This window comes from Sminthopsis crassicaudata, chromosome 1, assembly GCF_048593235.1.
Source record: "Sminthopsis crassicaudata isolate SCR6 chromosome 1, ASM4859323v1, whole genome shotgun sequence".
Classification (NCBI taxonomy): Eukaryota; Metazoa; Chordata; class Mammalia; order Dasyuromorphia; family Dasyuridae; genus Sminthopsis; species Sminthopsis crassicaudata.
The window spans coordinates 217,566,280-217,590,190 of NC_133617.1; the positions used below are offsets into that span (position 1 = coordinate 217,566,280).

General features: G+C 34.9%; 1 protein-coding gene across 18 annotated transcripts in view; it reads right to left on the bottom strand.

Moving 5' to 3' along the window:
- Positions 1-1,386: 1,386 nt before the first annotated feature.
- LDLRAD4 (low density lipoprotein receptor class A domain containing 4) overlaps positions 1,387-23,911 on the bottom strand; it is a 565,990-nt gene continuing 543,465 nt past the window's right edge. For 17 of the 18 annotated variants that reach the window (XM_074274419.1, XM_074274485.1, XM_074274493.1 and 14 more), the window contains 2 exons: positions 12,331-12,384; positions 1,387-8,921 (listed from right to left, as the gene is read on the bottom strand). In XM_074274419.1, the coding sequence (XP_074130520.1) occupies positions 8,391-8,921; positions 12,331-12,384 (585 nt within the window). In that variant the 3' untranslated portion in view covers positions 1,387-8,390. The remainder of the gene's footprint in view (positions 8,922-12,330; positions 12,385-23,911) is intronic. The other variant, XM_074274524.1, reaches the window with a different exon arrangement.

Genomic DNA, 23,911 nt, shown 5'->3' on the forward strand with positions numbered 1-23,911 from the left:
GTCTTTAGAGCTCACATGAATAACTATGGAAAAGTTCCAATATAGGTGTAAACGTTTTATTAGTAAATTTGTTTTACAATAAAAATTAAATGAACTAAATGCGGGCGGATCGTACTTTACATCCTTTCAAATAGCTTTAAACTAGACAAGTATATACTCTGAGAATGTGATTTTTGAAAGCCATGAAATGTACAACAGTCCTATACCAACAAAGCAGGTTAAAAATGAACTAATGTCTCAACAGCAAAATTGAAATCCCAATTAGATCAGTGTGGTACAAGGAAGTAATATTGTAAAAGTAAACTCTGGTTTTGTCTATCTCGTATCTCTGGATCCTGAGCTTTTCGTGATGGCTTTCGGATAGTCAGGCAATAATTTCTCCTCCCCCCCCACACACATACCCCCCAAAAAGTTTTTAACTATCCTAATGTATGGATAAAAAGAGTAGGATCAGCCTTGTGTTTTGGACTACTCGGCAGTAATGTGGCTGAAGCTATTACTATCAAATTCTCTTAAAGCACTGATGACAGCATATAACACAGTGTAAACCAAAAAATTGTGAATTGACTTCAGGTCCATTCAGATACTTGTTAGACATTCTTTTTTCTCTGCTCTTTCAAAGCATCACTGATTTAAAAAAAATTTTTTTTTGGTCCATTCAACATATGAGGATAGTTTTGTGGTGATGCTGTTGGGTTTTTCTGTACAATTACTCAGTAATTTTTTTTTTCTTTTTCATTAGAAATTTTTCAGAAATGGACACTTTAAAAAAATTATCACAATGAAAATAAAACTCTAGAATTAACATGTCCTCTGGGAGACTAAAGGAGAAATGGTGAAAAGAAAAGAAGCCATGTATATTGTCAATCAAATAAAACCAGAAAGGGCATGTCCAGGATACAATAGATAGCACCTGGCATTAGAGGCTTTAAATCCTAATGAAGATTCTAATAAATACAGTGGAGTGGGAATCCAAAGTTTGTTTGTTTTTTTGTTTTTTCCCCTTTGATGACATTAAGATAAATAGTCGAATTAAGCTAAATGTGCCAAGGTTACAGTCTAACTTTCAGAATGGAGCCACCTTGCACACTCAACTATAGTTGCATGCTGTGAGACTTAATTGAACATTTAGCTACAGCCAAGACTTCATATTATTTCTGACCTATCTATTCAGCAGTTGACTATTATGTGTTGTGGTTCCTACCAGAAGCCAACAGGAATAGAGAGGAGGCCCGTTGGCTCTTGGTTTCCACTGTAGACAAACTCTTCATTTGACTGTTCTGGCTAACTCCCTCCTAAAGATTGGATGGGGGAAGGGAAGGAAGGACTTTGCAGAAATTCTCAGTTAAATTAAGAATGGGATCTGTATTCTAAAATAAAAGTCTGTTTTTCCTGAGGTATTCTTTCTCTATGAACTATGTGGATTGCTCACAAGCTTAATAGCCAGAGCTACTTTTTTTTTTTTTTTTTTTTTTTTTTTTTGAGAAAGAAAAAGGCACAGAGAGACTTGTAACACAGACAGTCAAAAATGCTTCTAGTTGAATAAAGCCCTTGCCAACAGGCTGATTTCCTTATTCTTTCATTTCTTTACAAAGTAATGTACACATACACACACGTGCACACGCATATGTGCAAGTATACACACTTGCACACACACACACAAAACCATCGGACTTTTCACAGAGCTTTGCACTTTCAAATGAGTACAAGGTGGGGACATCTTCTGTCTGATAAGCAAGTTGGAAAAAAAAAAAAACAAGATCTCTTCTGACCAAAACAAAAGCAGCTAATACTGGTCCACCTTCATAACAGCAATATGGTGGCTGACATGAGACACATTGAATTGTAACGTTAAAGCTGTGTATGCTTGTTTAAAAAAAAAAATCTTCACAGCAAAGGTGCAACAATTGATGGCTATCTATACACAGGCTGGTCAAACTGTCACTTGTTTTTTGGATTTTTTCCATGTGTTATAATATTGATATTTAATAGGAAAATAAACTACATAGACTTTATTTGTATGCATCCATTTGTAAATTTTCTTACAAAAGAGGACAAAGCACGTAGGCATTCACAAATTCTATGCCATTTCTTTTAAAATTGGTATCACCTATACATTATTTTACAGTATTAACATTTTTTGTTCTACCCATTGGGTAGGTAGGATATGTGCATAATATATTCAAGTTATATACAGCACCTTACAAATAAAAACAGAAGAGACCAATAACTGAAAAAGCACCATTTTAAGTGAGGCACGACAAAGGTGGGAGCATAGAGTGCAAGGTGGGGAAGGGGGTAGGGTTAGGTTCCTAATTCTGCTTAGACCAGAGAACATGAGGCACCTTAGTTGCTTACAAACTACTAACATGCAGATTTCTTTGAAATGATAACTGTATAGTGTGTCTATATGCTCTATCTAGCTATAATCCCAACCACACTACAAGATGGCCCAGCAAGAAAATGAGGCAAAATGCTAAAGGATGAAAGGGAGACAACTGCTTTCTAACCCAATCTCCTGCCCCTACCACTTTAATAGAAAGCTAACATACCCACGGAAAGAAAGCAGCAGCAGCAGTAGCAGCAATAAGCCAAAGACAGACACACACATTGCCTCTGGCAATAACTGACGATATCTGTGGGGGGTGCATGTGTGTGTGAGAGTGTGTATGTTTAAACCTCACAGAGATGCAGTGCTTAAATAAAAGTACACAAAAGGTGGTGCCCAAAACAAAATACAAATATTGCAAAGTAGAAGTGAAGTCAAGGAAGAACCACATTTTCCAGAGTAAGGGTTAGGGCGGTTATGGCCACTCTGGAGCTCCTTCAGACAGGTCCTGATAGCAGCAGGGACTCATTGGAAGATCCAAAATGCAGGCCGGACTAATAGCCACTGAGGGCTGCCTTAGGCTAGTGGGCACCCGAGCAGGAGATTAAGTTGTACAGTGGATTCCTGTTCAGGAACACACTGAATGGCCCCTGGTATCCCTTCCAATTTTTACATTCTCTATGATTCTAAGTTTCTGTGGGAAATGTGAACTGGAAAGTGCTATGTTTTCCATAAAGAGGGAGAAAAGCTAGTTCTCAAGGAAATGAATGATGAGTTAAAGAGCTAAGGAATGAGAAGATGGAAGAACATTTGCTAACAACTACCAGCATTAAGCAAATGAGGTGCAGGTAATGAAATTTAAAAAGAGAGAAAGAGGTGAGAAGATTAGATAGGTATGGGCCTGCTCCCAAACTGTCACTGGCCTAAGCTTAGGCCTTCCTGAACAAGTATATACATACCTGCCAAGGCAGAAGCTGTATTCTGTTAAGAGTCTTTTTAGCAAGAGAAAACAGGTATAGGTATTTTAATAGAAAGTTGCTGATTTTTTTTTTTTTCCAGGAAAGTGTTTTGGCCCATATGTCCCAAATCCAGCGTGGTTTTTGGGATGACTGGAAAGTTCTTTCCCTCCTTATACTACTTTTCAGATAGTTTCAGATAAGTGCAGGCTTTATATAAGTCCTTTGGATTAGTTTAGTAGCAAAAATGGATAACAGCAAAGCAAATAGGCAACACCAAACACATCAAGACTTAACGACCCTTCAGTTAAGAAGAACTGAAGGAGTGACATATAGAATTCACCCTCTGGTCAGACACAAGTGCTGTTGAGTTATTATTGACACCACAGTGGAGGTTTTTCTTTAGACTGAGACTGTGTGCTTTTGAGTTTCTTAAAGACTGTCCTTTTACCATGTAACTAAGGGAGTTCTAGGACTTTTTTTAGACACCCTTTCCCCCCCCATTCCTCTACTTCCACATACTACCTCCCAAAAAGAACAGTTGGATGGAAGATGCACTATTACTATAAGAAAAGAAACCATTCATTTGGTAAGGTAGTTTGGAATTGCCTTTATTTGTTTTCCCCTTTTCTAATCTCCTATCAAGAGCAAAGCACTTAAAATGTACTTTCTTCATGTGACCTTCTCATTCCTGGGATGATCAGAAAGGACTTTAAAGGAAATGAAAAGTGAGGGAAAGAAGAGGGGATAGTAAGACCCTTAAGATGTGTTCATTCATCTGGGCTCTTTCACATACATTTAAAATCGGTATGAGCAACCTCACACATTCTTTGCATCCCTTATGCTGGTGATCAAAGAAGCTATAGTTTCATTGGTGACAGGGATGCAGATCAGTGGACAGAGAAGTGGTCTGAGTAAGTCCTGGATTCAAGTCCCTCCCTTATAATTCAGTGACCTTCAGCAAGTGGTATTACCTCTCAATGCCCTTAGACACCCCCCCAAAGCCATAAAGTTACACATCTGATGTCCTGATAGAAAGAGTTCCAATACACTTGAACTCCAGTCACCTGCTTTCCCCTCCTCCTAGATGTTTTGTTTGTAGCCGTTTTTCCTATATCACATAAGTTTAAACCCAAGAGCATGTCAAGTGTACAAAAGATATTCTTTGAAAGGTTTTAAGATCATCAACCATTTTGAAACCAGGAGCTTTAAAGGAGCATTAGTCCGTTATTTTTTTTTTTCTTGTGGGTTAATACAGAATTACTTCAAAATTTCTATAGAATCCATGTTTTGCATTAAAGAACTATTTTTGAGGTTTATAACATTTGGATCTGGGCTCTAAACATTAATTTTTGAAACTTCAATTACTTAACAAAGTGTGGGTTGGTGTTAGGCAATTGCTCCAGCAGGTACAGATGACCTTTCCTAGGACTCTCCCCTATGGAAACTAGTCATAGAAAAGGGCAGGCCTCTGAAGAGCTTAGGATCTCACTCACATTTCTTACAAACAAACAAACAAACAACAACAACAAAAAAAACCCAAACACCAAAAGCCATGAATCAAGTGTCTTCTGGATTGTTCCCCGGAAGTCTCTGTGAATTGTATGTGGGGATTTCTTGATGATAATAAATAAAGTTCCTAGATTTATACTACATGCTTCAGTTCAGCTCTTCTAAGCACCATTCAGGACTCTTAAGGTAGATCCCAAAGTAAGATTAGTTCTCTAAATCAGGCCTTTGAAGTTTTAATATATTAAAAGCCTTATTTTTTTTAGACTGGGGATTAGTATGATTTTTGTTCCTAAAATAAAAAAAAAAAGTCATTTAAATAAATATTGACTCACAAATCATTGTTTGGATTAAGATCTATTTGAATTCAAAGGTTGTACTAAATGATCTTATCTTATAATTTGTTCTTATTTTTCAATTCAGAAGTTAATCCTAATGTCACTGGTTACCCCCAAGATTCAGTGACTGAAAAGATAACGCTGTTGCCAAGCCTTTTTCTCCTCACTTATAGTCAGAAACATCTCTTCCCAATTACCATTAGAATATCTATCCCAGCAATAATGAAAGATGAAAGTTTGCCATTTGCTTACAGGGCTATTAATTAAACCAAAGGTTTGTCATCTTAGCACACAGATCCCAGAAAGAGTTGATGAAATTGCTACCTTTGCAAATATTTTCTTGTGTCAATTAGAAGTAAATATTGCAAAATCACTGAGTATTGCAAAGAAGAAGATTTACTCCCTTTGCTTAAAATGACAGGAAATGTTGGGAATGTTCTTCTCATTCATGACTTTAATTGGCTTTCACTCAGATCTAATGGGTGTCAAGAGTTACAAGTCTTTGACCCTACATGAATACCTACTTATATAATCAAACTAAATATCCTCTGACAGGATTGTTATAGACAGAGTGGCTCACTATTTGTACAACAAATAATTATCTAATTCTAACCTGACAATTAGAATATGCTTTTTGCTATAGTAGACAAATTATTCTTGGCATCTTTCACAGATGAAGCTCCAAGGTCATTTAAAAAAAAGCTCATGGAAACTAGAAATGATAGACGCAAAATAAGTGGGTTCTGAACTAGGAGCATGAGGGGCATATTTAACAGACTTGATCTTTCAGGAGACTTCCAAAGCAATGGGAAGATTTAAACTGGTCCCATATCAAGACTCTCGGGGTAACATGCTAAGTAAGCATCAATGGCTCGCTCTGAGGCAGCCTCTTCAAAGATTCCAAAGGTGCAGGTTGTGATTGAATTTGGTCTCAGAATCTCTAATCTGCTCTCTTTACACATTCCCTAGTCAGGATTTTCAGCATAATGAGAAATGAAGCTGTCCATCATTCTCCCTCTCTTTTGTCTGTGTTGTGCTAGGAACATGCCTTCATCTCACTCCTCCAAAAAAGAGTAAGACCTCTGTGAGCAGAGTAGAAGGATTAGAACCTCCTCGCTCTGTCTCAGTCACATTTCGGATCCAGAAATAAGCAGGCCAGGATTAGTACAAAACGACTTTAGATTCTAATACAATTAATTACATGTTCAGACCTGAAAAGCACAAAGTCACCTCACAACAAAATTACCTCCAGAGACTCACAAACAGCAAACACAAGTTACACATACGCTGATTTGGCATTAAAACTCTGCATAGATCAAATAGTCACTTTAATAATCAGGGTTTCAGTCACATTTTCTCATGTGCAGAAGTCCCACAGAAACTGAACCTCCCCAAACCAGGATGGGTAATATAATTACAGTACTTCTCTACGGTACACTCAGCTGCTGCTGTCAGGAAAGACATTTGTTGAAGACCATAGGCTTATTTCCCTTTGAAGTGAGAAGTAAGAAATGTAAATATCAGTATTATTTAGACTGACTAACACTACTGGGTTGAAACTTAATTTCCTAATTGCATTTTGAGTGCATGTTGTGCTTTTATCCTGTGTTTTCAAAGTCATTACATCCATCCTTCAACTATTGAAGTTATTGGCCTTCATTCAGGGGAAGTGCTAAGTGAAATACTAGGGATGGGATAATAAGGGCATCCTTCACTCTACAGGGACAGTCTTAGTAAAAGTCAATGACTTGACCAAGACCACGTACACAATTCAGGTGTTGTCTGGTGAGTCAGTTCCTGTGATTTTCCAAGAATATGTAAGTCCCTTGACCACCTAGTATCCTTCATACCATCTAAGGAATAGGCTGATGGTGGTCAGAGGAATGACTGTTGAGGGACTACTCATTTACACTGGCTGAGTCAGAAAAACAACAATAATAACAACAAACTGTCCTATGATCCAAACCTATTAATAAACAAAAAACAAAACCCCCAAATCCTTGCATTTTCAAGCAATTTATTGCATATTGTCAGGATGTGTGACTAAATATATCTCTGGCTATGGTGAAGACAAAAGCTCCAAAGCCTTTTAATTTTTTTTTTAAATGTACTGCAGATATTAAATTGTCCAAAGGAGAAGGGTGGCAGCATTTTCTCACAGTTAGCATAGAAATTTAGTGTCTGGTTTTTAATAAAATATTAAATCTAAAATTGTAGCAAGAATAGCTAAAACTATGTAAGTTAGAAATGCTGGAATTAAATTTTTTGCTATCTTCCATCCAAGAGCCTCCAAGATACCTCAATGTTATTCTGTCATTTTAATGTCTATTATTGCAAGGATGAGCTCTACACATTTCTTGATTGCTGAAAGTTGGTAGACATTAGGCCAAACCCTACCAACCAACCAACTCCCTTTCTCTTGAGACTATGGGGCAGATACCTCCAGAGTACTCCTCAGGCCTAATATTTAATCCACAGGTGAAAAGACAACAGATAAAACTTCACATAAAACAATTCCCCTTATATATGTATATATATATATATATATATATATATATATATATATATATATATATATATATATATATATATATATACATACATATATATATATATATTTTTTTTTCCCCCCTAACATTAAGATAGTGCAACTTTTAAAAACACATTTATCACAACACAAATTAACTCCTTGCATTCATCTAATTTCCCCACTTTATACCTTGGCACACAAAACAGTAATTTTGATTCATATTTCAAAAACAAAACAAAACAAAAATTCCACACCCTGGGAGGAAAAATAAACTGGCCAATTCTTCCCCTTGATCATATAGTAATACTTTCATCTTTTCTCTCTGCCATTCAGTCATTCGAAAAGAGGCCCTAGAAGCCTTGTTTATGTGCTAAGTTTCTTTTTAGAATTAAATAATTCAAATAATCTTTATGGGTTTTGTTTTTATGTTTGTTTGTTTTTTTAAAGTATTCTCCCTCCTTCCTTCCCTCCAATCACCCCAACCCTCCCCCCCCCCAAAAAAAAAGCCACTGTTCATGGTCAACCTGAATGGAAGTCTGTAATATTTCAATCCACTTTGCATGCAATTCCCCTGAAAGGAATCAGAAACAAAGAACACGTTTGCACATTTGGTTTTACTCAGATGTACCATGTAAAACTTCGAAACACTGTGCAAAGGAGGCAGGCCTGGATGGGTGACTCTCCTATTGATTTCTCTTCTCTTCCTTTCAAGTGCCCAGAGGAGGAAATCAGACAAGATTCCCAGGTTTCCTGTCTTTGCCTTTGATAGGTACTATTGTGCTCTCTGAATTGTTCTGTTGTAACTGAAGTCTGTTTCCCCTCTGGGTGTTGCTGTGCTGGTGATGGAAAAAAGAGGAGCCAGGGTAATGACCCATCACCTCACTGTAAGTTGGGGGTGGTCCTTCCATCCTTCCGTTACTGCTACAGTTGGTTGCACTTATGCCCGAATTGCTGCTTGGTGGGCATGGGCCCCCATTGTACATAGAAATATCTATCAAATCACTGTCAAATATAGTTCGGTTGGGTGGGGCCCTGACAGATTCTCGATTGAGTTCCATCTGTTGTTCAGGATCCCGAAGCTGCAGGGTACAGGGTCCCTGGTATGGTGGAGGCTCCTCCCCATCAGAAAGGGAGATTGTGGGAGGAAGATCAATCTCATGCTGTACATAAGGGTAGGTGGGCTGGAAGCGGCTGAAACGGTCCCTCTGCATAAACGATGGAGCAGTAAATCTATCCCTAGTCCGGGGGGCATACATAATCTGGAAAGAGAAGAAAAAAAACATGAAGAAAAGCTTCTTAAAAGAAAAAGAAGACTATTTAAGGAGATAGGGAGGAAACAAAAATTACTCTGTATTGTAGACAGAGAACTGGATAGAAATATACATACACAAAACGATAGCATATAATACATGTAACATTACTTAGAGTTATAGAGTTGTATTGCTATAGAGTTCCCACATATACGTATATGCATGTGTATATATTTATGGTATATGTGTACATATACATACATGCACAACACACACACATATATACATACCTTTGTACATGTGTGTATTTATTTCCATATCTATATCTATATTTTTCCCCTCCAAAGGGCCAAATAGTTGGAACATGACATGGCCCTACTGCCCCAAATAAGAGGAAATTCCTCTTATTTTGCTTTGATTTAATCTAGTGGGGAGCAGGATAGAAAGAAGAGGTTGGCAGGGAAGATGAAATCAACATAGTTCTCCCAAAAAAACCTATATATATATATGTATATATATATATATATATATATATATTTATACACACACACACACTCACTCTCACATATGCTACATACAGTAAGGGAATGGATTATTCCAAATAATTAGCTCTTTAGGGTAACCAAGTATTTCCAAATATAACATACATGGATTATGGATTAATTTAATTCCATATATATATATACAGATTAATTTTTCACATATCTGTTATTTCATGCTGTTGTTTTGACCTTTGTTCTAGAAGAGGCCCATAACAAGGAAGTGATGCCATGACAAGCATTTAGTTGGTTGAATTGGATGTAAGTAAGGTAGAACTATGCAATGTTTCTAGTCTCCCTTTCTCCATTGGAGCCATCTGTTTCTAGTGGCCAGATATAGATCAGTAGAATTAAAAATAGCCCAAATGAAGTGGGAGACCTTGGTCTTTTTTTTTTTTTATTAATTTTTCCAAATTATCCCCTCCCTCCTTCCACTCCCTCCCCCCGATGGCAGGCAATCCCATACATTTTACATGTGTTACAATATAACCTAGATACAATATATGTGTGTAAATACCATTTTCTTGTTGCACATTAATTATTAGCTTCCGAAGGTATAAGTAACCTGGGTAGATAGACAGTAGTGCTAACAATTTACATTCACTTCCCAGTGTTCCTTCTCTGGGTGTAGTTATTTCTGTCCATCATTGATCAACTGGAAGTGAGTTGGATCTTCTTTATGTTGAAGATTTTCACTTCCATCAGAATACATCCTCTTACAGCATTGAAGTGTACAGCGATCTTCTGGTTCTGCTCATTTCACTCAGCAACAGTTGATGTAAGTCTCTCCAAGCATCTCTGTATTCCTCCTGCTGGTCATTTCTTACAGAGCAATAATATTCCATAACCTTCATATACCACAATTTACCCAACCATTCTCCAATTGATGGACATCCATTCATTTTCCAGTTTCTAGCTACAACATTTTGGCACATACAGGTCCCTTTCTGCTCTTTAGTATTTCTTTGGGATATAAGCCCAATAACAGCAATGCTGGGTCAAAGGGTATGCACAGTTTGATAACTTTTTGGGCATAATTCCAGATTGCTCTCCAGAATGGCTGGATTCTTTCACAACTCCACCAACAATGTATCAGTGTCCCAGTTTTCCCACATCCCCTCCAACATTCATCATTATTTGTTCCTGTCATTTTAGCCAATCTGACAGGTGTGTAGTGGTATCTCAGAGTTGTCTTAATTTGCATTTCTCTGATCAGTAGTGATTTGGAACACTCTTTCATATGAGTGGAAATAGTTTCAATTTCATCATCTGAGAATTGTCTGTTCATATCCTTTGACCATTTATCAATTGGAGAATGGTTTGGTTTCCTATAAATCAGGGTCAGTTCTCTATATATTTTGGAAATGAGACCTTTGTCAGAACCTTTCCTTTTAAAAATATTTTCCCAATTTGTTACTTCCCTTCTAATCTTGTTTGCATTAGTATTGTTTGTACAGAAACTTTTTAGTTTGATGTAATCAAAATCTTCTATTTTGTGATCAATAATGATCTCTAGTTCTCCTCTGAGACCTTGGTCTTTTTAAGATAAAGTTTTTAACAGTTTTCAGTCTGACTGAATCAATGCCCAATCAGTGATTAAGGTTAGGTTAAAAAATGAGGCAGAGAATGGTCTTTTTATTTCATGTTAAATAATAATCAAATAATGAACAAGTACTTATGAAGCAGGCAAGTAGGTGGTACAGTGAATAGGATGCTGGGCCTGGAGTCAGAAAGACTACTCTTCCTGAGTTTAAATCGGACCTCAGACATATACTAGCTGTGTGACCCTAAGCAAGTCATTTAATCTTTTTTTTTGCCTCAGTTTTCTCATTTGTAAAATGGACTGGAGAAGGAAATGGCAAAGCACTTTAGCATCTTTGCCAAAACAACTTCAAATAGTTGTTGTTCAAGACAAAAGCAATAATCTTTTCCTCTATTAGACACTGTAAATTCAGTTACCTTAGACTTAGTTCTGTTGCTAACTAGCAGTGTTAGCTAACATTAGCTCCTCTGAATCAAGAAGCAGTGTGACAAAACACATAGATAAGAGTGGAATATTTGAAATCAGGAATACTTAAATTCAGTTTTTATATGACTGTGACTATGGGAAAGACACTTAATCTCTTTAAAACCTATTTTCCTCATCTGTAAAATGAGCAGATTTTTTTTGATGATCTATTCCACTTCTAAATAAGTGATTCTATAAACAGATGCCTCTAAAGTCCTTTCTAATGCTAAAATTTCTGGGTGAATGATTCTGTAATTTCTCAACATATTCCATATTTATAGTCTGAGAAGACCTTGAAGATGCCTTATTTCAGAGGTGTCAAACCTACAAACCATCCTGAGTGTATCAGTACCAAGGAAAATGTGAATTGGGCAGGGGAAATAAATTACAATATAATGGTGATGATATTACATCAATATATAGCTCACAAAGATCTTTAAGTACTGATTACTGACATCCATTTCTATTTGAGTTTGACACCACTGATTTCTAAATAAATAGCTAGTCAGTCACCAAATACTTCCCTCTTTCAGATCCTTGCCTTCACAATTCCATACCTTTCCCTAGGGAATATATTTTGTTTCTTCTGATTTCTACGTCCTAAGTTCTCAGTGATGCACCTGTTTATCATATTTGCAGTCATTTGAAGTGATTTATGAATGTTATGTCTTAGTCTATATTCCACTTGTATGTTTGCGTCCCATAGATTTTGCTGTATGTAAAATCATTTGTCATATATTTAAACTCTTCTCCCCCTCTTTCCTTACTTCTTTAAGAGTCTCTTGGTAGATAGACACTGTTGCTACATAATATAGCCCATTACTCCTAAATGATAGATTGAGGATCTTTAAAAGCAATTTAAATACCATACCTCTGAAGCAGCCTGCCGTGGCACTGAGCTGTCTGAAGGCCACAAGCACCCTTCCTAGCAATGGTGAAGAGAGAAAAAAAGCACATAGAGAGAAAAATGTCATTAATTTCTTATTAACCACCCATAACAACAAATATTGTTTATTCAAATATGTAAGTATAAGAAAAAATAACATCTTAGAATAGAGAAGAAATTTTTCCTTTTCATGATTGAATTTGAACAGCAAAGGCCCATTGTGACAAAGAATATTGAAAAGTTTAGACTCTATTTATAATATATTTGAAGTTAAGCTTTAAGTAAAAAATATTTTAATTTATAGATACTTACCACTATTTTCTTTTCTTTTTTTTTTTTTTTGCCTACCAATTTCTGGGAAATTCACACATTTAAGCTAGTACTACTTAGTTTAGGATTAAGGATATGAGAGAGGGAAAGAATCTTATTTAGTAGAAGCAATCTTTTGTCACCAAAGTGGTTTACTTTATGTTCTTATTATATGTAGAAATAGGATGGCAAATACAGAATTAGGTATTTCTGAATCAAAAAAAAGCAACAAATTTTAGCTTAAGCAAGCAATGATTTTCAAATTCATCAAAAGTGATTCTCAAAATCTCAGTGTCTTACAATATTGTCTAATAAGTCATCTTTTGATTCTATTTATTATTTAGTCAGAAGTATTCTAATATCTGATGGCTAAAAGTGATATTTCAAAGAATATTATCAAATGAGAAAGTGACCTTAATTGACATCTAATATGTGTAGGATAAATGGGTAATCTGTTTTTGTTTTTGTTTTTGATTTATTAGACCTCGAAGTTGGAAGGGACCTTAGCAGGTATCTAGTTCAACTCTTACTGAAAGCGTCTATTCCTGAAAAACATCATTCAGCATTTCTTTGAACATTTTAAGTGATAGGAAACTTACTGCCTTGTAAAGTAATCCATAATGGGTTTGGATAGTTTTACTAGGAAGGTCTTCCTTATATGAAGGTGAAATTGTCCTCATTTTATCTTCCAGTAAACACTGATTTTAGTTCTGTTCCCTGAAGCTAAGCAAAATAAACTTAAGACTTCTTCCACAAGGAAGATTTTCCAGCATTTTAAAGGCAGCTCTCATCCCTCTCCCTCTACATTTAATATAAATCAGGACCCCTGTTTTTATATAAGTGCTAGCTTTTTGATAATGGACAATTCAATTTAGTCTTTCTCAGTTAGTTTCCTCATCTATAAATTGAAATCATACCACTAACATTCTCCTCTATCTAACAAAGTTGTCTGAAGTCAAACCACTATTTTATTTTGGTTCCAACTGGATGTGAGATTTTAAAGAAAGCTTTTGCTATAAAAGCCTCTTCCAGAAAAGAAAGATGATTTGTAACTTACAGCTTTAGAGAGTTCCATGGGAACTGAGATAAGTGACTTGCCCATGGTTATTTAACTATTATATGTCAGAACCAGGACCTGAATTTTAGTCTTTCTGATTCCAGGATAAGCCTTCAACCTACTAACCCATACTGTCACTTCCAGCTATAGGAGGCCCAGCCAGGCCTAGAGTTAGGAAGTACTGAGTGCTTCACATGCTTATTACCTGGGTGATCCTAGACAAGTCACTTAATCTCTCTACCTCTATTTTCTCAAGTGAAAAATAGGGATTAAAAAAACAACAACAACAATATCTAGGGTTATTGTGAGGATCAAATGAGATACTTGTAAAATGCTTAGCAGAGTGCCTAAAATATAGTGGTCACTATATAAATACTTGTGGTTTCCTTCCTTTCTCCCTCCTCCCTCTCTTTTCTTCCCTTCTCTTCCTTCCTTTCCCTTAGCTTCTCTTATCTCCTCCCCATAATTTCACAACATTTATATTGTTAGTTTTATTATTCTTTTTATTTACATAGTTCTAGTCATTATAGATATTATTTTACAATTCGCTTTGTATCAATTCATATCACCATATTCATAATTTCTTATGTATATATATTTATATATATATGAAAAATTTCTTAGCACAGGTGGCAAAACTTTCAGTGAAGCCCTAAACAGCAGACTAAAATGTTACTGAGAAATATTTAACAAAATGAAAATGCAATAAAACATAGATATTGTTAATTTGTTATTTTCTAATTAAGTCAACATGTGGCCTGCAAAATTTTAAGTTTGATGCTACCGTCTTATATTACCTTCACATTCTACGATTTGTTTAGTCATTCCCCAATCAAAGGGCATTTGTCAAGCAGCCATTTCAAACATAAGTGACAAATTACATAAGTAACAAATGAAAGTACAGAACACAAACAGGGACAGTTGATAAGAGTAAAGATTTAAAACAAAAAGGTTATCTTGTTCCAATCCCCTTATTCTATAGAGGAAGAATATGAGGCCCATAAAGGTTAAAAAATTATCTAAAGTCATATAGTTAGGGAAGTACTAGAGTGGAAATTTAAAAGCAAGTCACCCAGAATATAAGCCATTTATTCTCCAATTGATAAATGGTCAAAGGATATAAACAATTTTCAGACAAAGAAATTAAAACCATTTCTAATCATATGAAAAAATGCTCTAAATCATTATTGATCAGAGAAATGTAAATTAAAACAACTCTGAGGTACCACTACATACCTCTCAGCCTAAGATGACAGGAAAAGATAATGATAAATATTAGAGAGGATGTGGGAAAACTGGAACACTAATACATTATTGGTGGAATTGTGAACTGATCCAACCATTCTGGAGAGCAACTTGGAACTATGGCCAAAGGGCTATCAAACTGGGCATACCCTTTGATTCAGCAATGTCTCTGCTGAGACTGTATCCCAAAGAAATCATAAAAAAGGAAAAGGACTTTATGTGCAAAAATATTTGCAGCTGCCCTTTTTGTGATGGCAAGGAACTGGAAACTGAGTGGATGTCCATCAGTTAGAGAATGGCTGAATAAGTTATGGTATATGAATGTTATGGAATATTATTGTTCTGTAAGAAACGACCACCAGGATGATTTCAGAGAGACCTGGAGAGACTTATATGAACTGATGCTAAATGAAATGAGCAGGACCAGGCGATCATTATATACTTCAACAACAATACTATATGATGATCAATTCTGATGGACGTGGCCCTCTTCAGTAATAAGGTGATTTTCAACAACAACTTTGGATGGAGAGAACCATTTGCAACCTGAGAGAGGACTGTGGTGCAGCCCCGAAGTCAAGAGGACCTGAGTTCAAATTTGACCTCAGACACTTAACACTTCCTGACTGTGTGACTTGGGCAAGTCAATTGCCTCAGGGAAAGAAAAAAAAAAAGACATTAGTAACTACCACAATGGCATTGTTACTTTTGAAAATAATAAAGATGACAATAACATGTAACATAATGTAGAATTCAGACTCAATCTAATGTAGTAAAGTTGAGGGATTTTCCTCTAACAACTCAAAATAAAAAAAAAATAATAAAAACAAAATTAAGAAAGACTACATGCTTTAAAAATGGAAGTAAGACCCCAGAAGGCAAATAACAAGAAACAGAGCCCTTGGTAATTAACTATGTGCTATTATCACCTCTTATAATAGAAGTCTTACTCTCCTTTCAACTGTTTAGCCCTTTACTTTGCAGAATTACTTTGAAATCTAGATCTCTTCTGCATTGTCATCCAACAGGTCAGTTCAGTTCAATTCCAAGCATTTACAGATACCTACCAAAGGCAAAGCACTGTGCTAGTTGCTAGAGAGAGATAAAGAAGAAATAACAAAATAGTTCCTGCTCTTAAGAGGCTTACGTGGAGAAGTGAAGACTTATGGGAAGGGGTTTGAGGAAAGGACATGACAACTGTCTTTTTATTTTAAGGGCTGTTGTTTTAAAGTGATAAACTTGATCCACTTGGTCCTAGAGGACAAAATCAGGATGAAAATAGCAGAGGAGACAGATTCAGATTTGATGTTAGACTTAAAAAAAAAAAAAAAAAAGCAATTAGAGTTATCTAAAAGTGCCCTGGAAGATGATGAGTTCCTTTACTAAATGAAGATTTTTCTGAGTATACTATAAAAAAAATTCTTGTGTTCAGCTATGGGTTGGCTTATTGGCCTCTGAGAGTGTTTTAAACAGATTTTAGGATTGTATTTCAAGTGAGTCACTTTCCCTTTCCTGCTGGAACATTCCATAGTGAGGTGCCACCCCAATCCCCTGCAGGGAATATTGAAAAATAAAAGCCCCCATGGGGAGTAAGTCTTTTTCACCGTCTTTTGTATCAATTGTTGTAATATTTGGCAGATCTCTTGTCGTTACAGCTTTTTAAAAATGTACCTATGGTTTCTAGATACTGAAATAAAAAACTGACAGACCTTGTAGTTCCTTCCAATTCTCAAATTTGTGATTTTTTTGAAAGTCAGAGGTGAAAAACTCAGAATCAAATTGGAAAAAGTATGTTATATTTATTGTCTGAGAGACCTATAGGCAATAAACTCATAGGATAAAATGGCATTAATATATGACATATATATATATATATATATATATATATATATATTTACATACATATATATATATATACACACACATACATATAAATGTATGTTTATACAGGACAAATTGAGAATAACTGACAGAAAGAAAACCCTAGAATTAAGAGAGATCAAGAAATGTAATGTTGTCAGAAATTTAAAATTTTGATTTTATGCCTGATCATGAACCATTCTCCATCACCACCATAAAATCATGAAAGGACAAAGAGATGTTGTCACCTATATAGCCAACTCTGAAATGAACTCATGACATCTGAACTTTATTTCCCGAGCTACAGGTTTTACAGACCTCTTCAACTATTCATTGCAGCAGTTCATAGTTGTCAGGTCAATTTTCTTAAATTCTAAATTCCTCATGTATCAGTTTTAGATCCTATGCTACACAGCTAATTCCTAACAGAGGCAGGAATAGAATCTCATTTCTAGAATGTTCTTTTAAGGGCATTATGGTGAAAGGGAAAACATGGAATTTGGAATCAGGGGACCTGGGTTTGGATCCAAGTCACACACCTTTCTCGGTCTTAACTTCCTCATCTGTAAAAGGATAGAGCTGGACTTGATGACCTCTGATGTCTGGGACACTTCTGGCTTTAATCTATGATCTTATGATAACATTTCACAGAGCAGGATTATCTATTCAACATTCTCATTTTACAGATGTAGATAAAGTAAAGATGAACATGAAAATGAGAAAGTCACGAAGCTAATTCTTGGAGGTCATGACCAGAAGTCATATTTTCTGATTTTTAATGCAGACTTGGTCAGCAAATCCAAACAGTTTGTACTTGACCCAGAAAATGGTCATCAAAATTCAATTTAAAGACCTTCAATATTGGAGAGCTCACTCTTGCTTCAGGATAAGTCTAATTGTTAGGAACTTTTTTTTTTAAGTATTCTTTTTTTTTTATTTATTTAAGAAAAAAATCTTTATTTCTAGAAACATAAGCAGTAGTATAATTATTCTATTGAGAAACCTGTGTGTGAATGAGGGTAAGAGTTTAGGAACTTTTTCTTAACACGGATTCAAAGTATGCTTCTATAATTCCCTCCCACATCTTCTAATCCTATATTCTGGAGCCAAGGGACTTTTATGTGAGTTCCTTCATATCCTGAAAAAGTTTCATTTCCTCAGGACTCATCTCTTCTCTCATATAAACATAGCCACTTTCTTCAACTAATCCATGTACTATATTGAAATGACTCTAGTCCAATCATTATCCTTGTTGGCCTTCCTCCAATTTTTCAGTGTCTTTCCCAAAAATGAATTATCCAGAATAGAAAATCCTATTCCATATTTTATATGAATATGAATTTCTAGTTTTGATCTTCTGTTTCCCTGAGCAAAGATAACTTTTTTTATCTATTTTGCTAATTTAGTCATGAAAATCTTAAGACTTTCCCCAGCTCTTCAAATGAGATTTATAATCCTTTATGTCTTAACAATCCTATAAAAAAGCTTCTACACAAAGGAGACTCTCAGTTTTCTCATTCTATACACAGTGAATGTGGTAGCAGCAGTAGTAGTAGACTAACCCTTCATTTTTTTAAATTCTGCTCTAGAGTCTTTCATCAGGGTACTCTTTTCCAGTCCAATTCACTATCGAAGCTATAGAATTGTCATAGGAACACCTCACCCCCTACTGCGAGATGCAGTAGAGATTTAGTAGGATATGCATTCTCTACAATAGCTTATACATGTCCCGGTTTCTTAATATGCCCAATATTATTAATAATTTTTGAAGGAAGAATAGGAACTAATTAGATGTTGGCATTAGTTCAGAAAGCAATGCTTCTGGATTTATCATAGAATATATTTTTATCTCAACAATAGAAAACTAATGTTTCTGGCATTTTTATGTGTTGTGATTAGATGAAAACTGAGAAATAAAAAATAATATAGAACTAAAAAGGAGTTCACAGATTTGTTATGGGTTACAGTAACAAATGATGTCACACTGTTCTGCAAATATACAGATCTACATGTATCTTCTCAATATAAATTAAATTCTTTCCTTGTAGGAATATCCAAAGCAATTTCATGCTTAATAGATCTATTATGTAAGACGCCTGTTTTAAACCTTTCTAAATTACAAAATAATTCAGAAAAACCAGGACGACTAGTTTTTACAAATTAACGATAAAGTACTAATTATATGTCAGGTATTGTGGTCATACACTGGAGATACAAATACAAAGAAGTGAGACAATCTCTTGTCTTCAAGAAGCTCATAGTCTAACAAGACAGCACATATAGAATTACTACAAAGTAGAAGTAAGATGGTGTTTGGGAGACAGTGTAGGTGGATTGATTTGGAAATAGCAGGGAAATGTCATTGGTCTTGGGCAGGATAAGAAAAAACCCATCCATTATTTTTAATATACTAAGCACCTGTTAACCTATTACATGCAAAGTATATTAGACAAAAACAAAACAGTCCTTACAGTCAAGGAACTGATATACAACATGCACAAATAAGTAATGGAAGATACTTATAAAACAATTTCAGAGAAACAGAGATTGCTAAAACGTTGAAGAAAGGAGTAGCTTAGAAAAGGCATCAAGTATAAGCTGAACCTCAAAAAGATTTAGATGATTCATGTAACGATTCAGTCTCTGATTTTTATACATAGTAAGCTTATGATACTCATTTATTCATTAATTATTTATTATTCTGATGTCACAGAGTAGAAGTCATATCTAACATCTTTACAACTTACAGATTACAAAGATTTATATGTTATCAAATGTGATTTTCAAGACAATCTTATGTAATACATACTGTAAGAATTCTTATGCTTATTTTTGCAGCTGAAAAAACAGGGTCACATGAAAACCCAGTGACTTATTCAAGGTCACATTACTAGTAAATACAGGAATTAGATTTCAGATATTTTAAAACAAAAAGAGATCCTATACACAAAAATATCATTATGCATAAAAGTAATCTGCCGATTCCTATAAACAATGTTTTCCGAAACCCTATACTTTCATTTCTAAAATGAAGAGGATGGACTCAATAACATTTTATATCTCTAAATCTGGGATCCTACATTTGCTATTTCTGATTTATTTTCCTAATGAACTACCAATATTTAAAAGGTATCATCATATTCCACATAGAAAATATTCTCCATTTCATTAAAAGCATAAAATGCCTTATCTCCATTACACTCATGTTATTTTTTTCATTATAGTTTTGTTAACACAAGATTAAAACTGCTTTCTCATCTTGCCACGTAAGCCAAACATAAGCTATTTAGTTATTTCATAGTTTGATAGAGATCATGGTAGTTCATTCATTAAGCAACAAGTATTTATTAAGCACCTGCTGTGAGCAGAGTAGAATTCTAAATGACATGACAGGAAAATAAAAATTAGGATAGTCTTGTCCTTAATAGAATTTATAATCTACTTGTTCCTTTGTCTACATAATTTTTGTAATTAAATTATTTCATTAGTCCAACAACACTGTATTAATGAATTGGATCCAACAACACTTCATAATTAAGGTGTTATTCATTTGGAACCAAGCAATTCTCAAGCATCATGGATAGAGCTAACAGATTGCCATTGGTGACAATTCTAACACTAAGGGTAATTGATGCTGGAGTGGAACCCCTAGGTTATAGGCTGTTATTATGTTCAATGGAAATTTTCCAGTGTACACATGATGGTTTTAAATTTTCAACAGAGTTCCATAAAGCTTCTATATATTGCATTTTCTAAAGTAACACACAATCTGAATGAAATAATCTGAATGGCTTTGTTTTCCATGTTTCCTTGGTGCTGTGACACTTGCCTTTATAATATGTGATAGTTTATAAAAATATTAAAGTCTCATTTTATGAAGAAGGAAGCTAAGGCCAATGAGCTAAAACAACTTGCTCATTGACAAGAAAAATACTTTATATTTATTCTCTGTTTTTTCAGAAGGTTTTTTTTTTTTCTTAAACAAGCTGTCTTTAAATTGGAACCTAAATTCTGTAATGAAACCTTAAAACAAGATTAAACATCTACTACAACCACCCTTTGGGTAAATGCTTCTTATTTCAGCAAATAGAAGGCCTAGAAGGCTTAGAGAAGCAGTTTAGTATAGAAAGGCTTCAGGATTCAGATCTAGAAGATGGGGTTAAATGATCTGCCCCCAAATTTCTCCTATTTCCCATACACTTTGACCCAGTTGTAGGACTAATGTAAATCATTTAGTCCCTGAGTCTTAGTTTCCTATTCCACAAAATCAACTGTTCAGGTGTGAGAATTTCAAAACATAGGCAGCATTGCTTTTTAGAGCAATTCATTTATAAGAAAGTCAAGTCTTCTTTATTTTCCTCTTTTTCTCTCACAACCTCTCTTTACTATACATTTTTAATTTATTTATTTATGTATTATTATTTTATTTTTAGTATTGCCCTTTCTACTCTAGATGGCAGTAACAGATTGAGTTTAGAGGCTGGGTCTTTGAACAGCATTTGCTATCATCCCTTACTTCTGTCATCTTTACCTTAGTTTTTACTTCTCTTCTTCAACATAGTAGCAGACTATTCTTATATATCAATATTTACCTTCATGTAGATGACATGTTCCTTAAAAAAAAAAATAGAGCATGCCAGAAAATCTGATGTAGTGAAGAGAAAAGCAAAGCAATTCCTTATATTTCCAATGAAAATGCATAAAAAAATCTGACTGCCTGGAGGCACAGAAATTAAATAAGAAAAATGTAACTTTTAGTTTAAAAGATTTAAGTTTAAAATGAGGTTTTGCAGGTTTACATATATATGTAGATATATAATCCACATGTGTATGCATGTATGTAAAAGAGAAAGAAAGGGGGAAGAGGAAAAGAGAAGGGGAGGAAGAGAGAAAGGGACCTTGAAAATCATTTCGACCGACCTGATCACAAACATTATGAGAGTAAAATCAAATCAAGTTAAAAAAATATAATTGCTATTTTAACAAAATAAATGAAAAATGAAATGAAACAGAGATAATATTAATATGTGGATTTTTCTATGTGGAGAGGGATTTGGATTCTTATGGCCCCTTCTTCTATTTGAGTTTAACATTACTGATTAGACCACCCATTAAGTGTGGAATCCCTCTCCAATAGCCTCAATAAGGAATCCTTTTATTGTCTAATAGTTTCATTCCATTATGGATTCTTCTCAGCCCCAGAGGGCAAAAATAGGACAAAGGATAGAACTTACTGGGAGTCTTTCAGCCTAATGAAGGCTTTTATATCAAGCTTTTTTTTTTTTTTTTTTTTTTTTTTTTTTTTTTAAATCAACTTTTTCAGTTTTCATATGAAACTGGAAAGATGCTTTCCCTACAACTTCCATCCTTTGTCCTAAATATTGCTGTTCAGTTGTTTTCAGTCGTGTCCAACTTTTTGTGTTCTCATTTGTAGTTTTCTTAGCAAAGACATTAAAATAGTTTGCCACTTCCTTCTCCAGCTCATTTTACAAATGAGCAAACTGAGACAAACATATTTAAATCACTTGCTCATGGTTATGTAACTGGTAAATGTCTGAGATCACATTTGAATTTATGAAGATGAGTCTTCCTGATTCTAGGCTAGCACTTATCCACTGTGTCATCTAACTGCTCTAAGTCAAGTAGACTTAATTTAATCCAATATCTCTTTTCAGGATTCATTTTCTACTTCAAGGCCAAACTTGCCTGTTATTCCAATTATCTTTTTTTTTTTCCTACTTTATCATTCCTGTTTCCTATAATGAATATGACATCTTTTTTTGACATCATTTCTAGATGTTATAAGTCTTCATAGAAGTAATTAACTTTGGCTTCTTTGGCATCTGTAGTTGGAGCACAGACATATTATTGTGATGTTGAATGGTTTGCCTTGGATTTGAAACAGACATCATTTTGGTCGCTTTTGAGATTAGTTTCTAATTCTGCTTTTTCTCACTCTTTTTCAAAGAGGCAAAGGAAAGTCCAAATTGCCCCACATTCATTAGATTATGAAAAAAAAGTAAGGGAGGTTTCCCAGAAAAACATATCTCCTTTTGCCTTCAATGACTACACTAAAGCCTTTGACCTGTGTGGATTACAATAAATTGGTGGCAAGTCCTCAGTGCGATGGGCAGATCATCTTACTTCTCCTAAAAAGCCTATTAGTGGGCCAAGATGCAATAGTTAGGAACAAAAATGGAACAGCTTATTGGTGTACTATTGGAAATGGAAACAAAAAACAAGGCTGTGGACTGTCACTTTATTTATTTAACTTATATGCAGAGTATATCACACAAAATATCAGGTTGGATGAAACAAAAAATCTGGAATTAAGGTAACCTGGAGAAAATATTAACAATCTGATATATGCAGACAATAGCAGTGTAATAACAAAGTGAAAAGGAATTAAAGAGTCTCGATAAAGACAAAAGAGGAGAGTGTAAAGCTGGCTTGAACCTTAACATCCTCAAAAAACAAGATCTTGGCAACTGCACCCGTTACTTCTTGGCAAATAAAGGAAGAAGAAATGTGGGGCAGTGTCAGATTTTACATTCTTGGGCTTAAAGAAAGATGACTCCAGATAGTGACTATAGTAAATTTAAAATTTTACTAGGAAATTTTAAAAATTGCTTGCTTCTTAGAAAACTGGATATCCTACTAAAAAAGCAGAGGCAACACTTTGATGACAAAGGGTCCCATAGAGTCAAAGCTGAGATTTTTCCCATAGTAATGTGTGGCTCTGAGAACTGGATTGTAAAGAAAGCTGAGTGCGCCTCAGAATCAAGGTTTTTTAAAATGTCAAATCAGACAATGTTTAAATAAATTAATCTACACTATTCATTAAAAGGTGAAATATTCAAGCTGAAACATAAGTACTTTTGCCACATAATGAGAAGACCCTGCTATTAGGAAAGATCGAAAGTAAAAAGAAAAGGGGATATGATGAGACTGAGAGATAAGTATCATAGAAACAATGGATATGAATTTGGACAGACTTGGAAAGAGAGAGGAGGATAGAAGGGCCTAATATTCTATATTATCCACAAGATCACCCAGAATCATACACTCCTGAAAAAGGAAACATGAACAGCAATT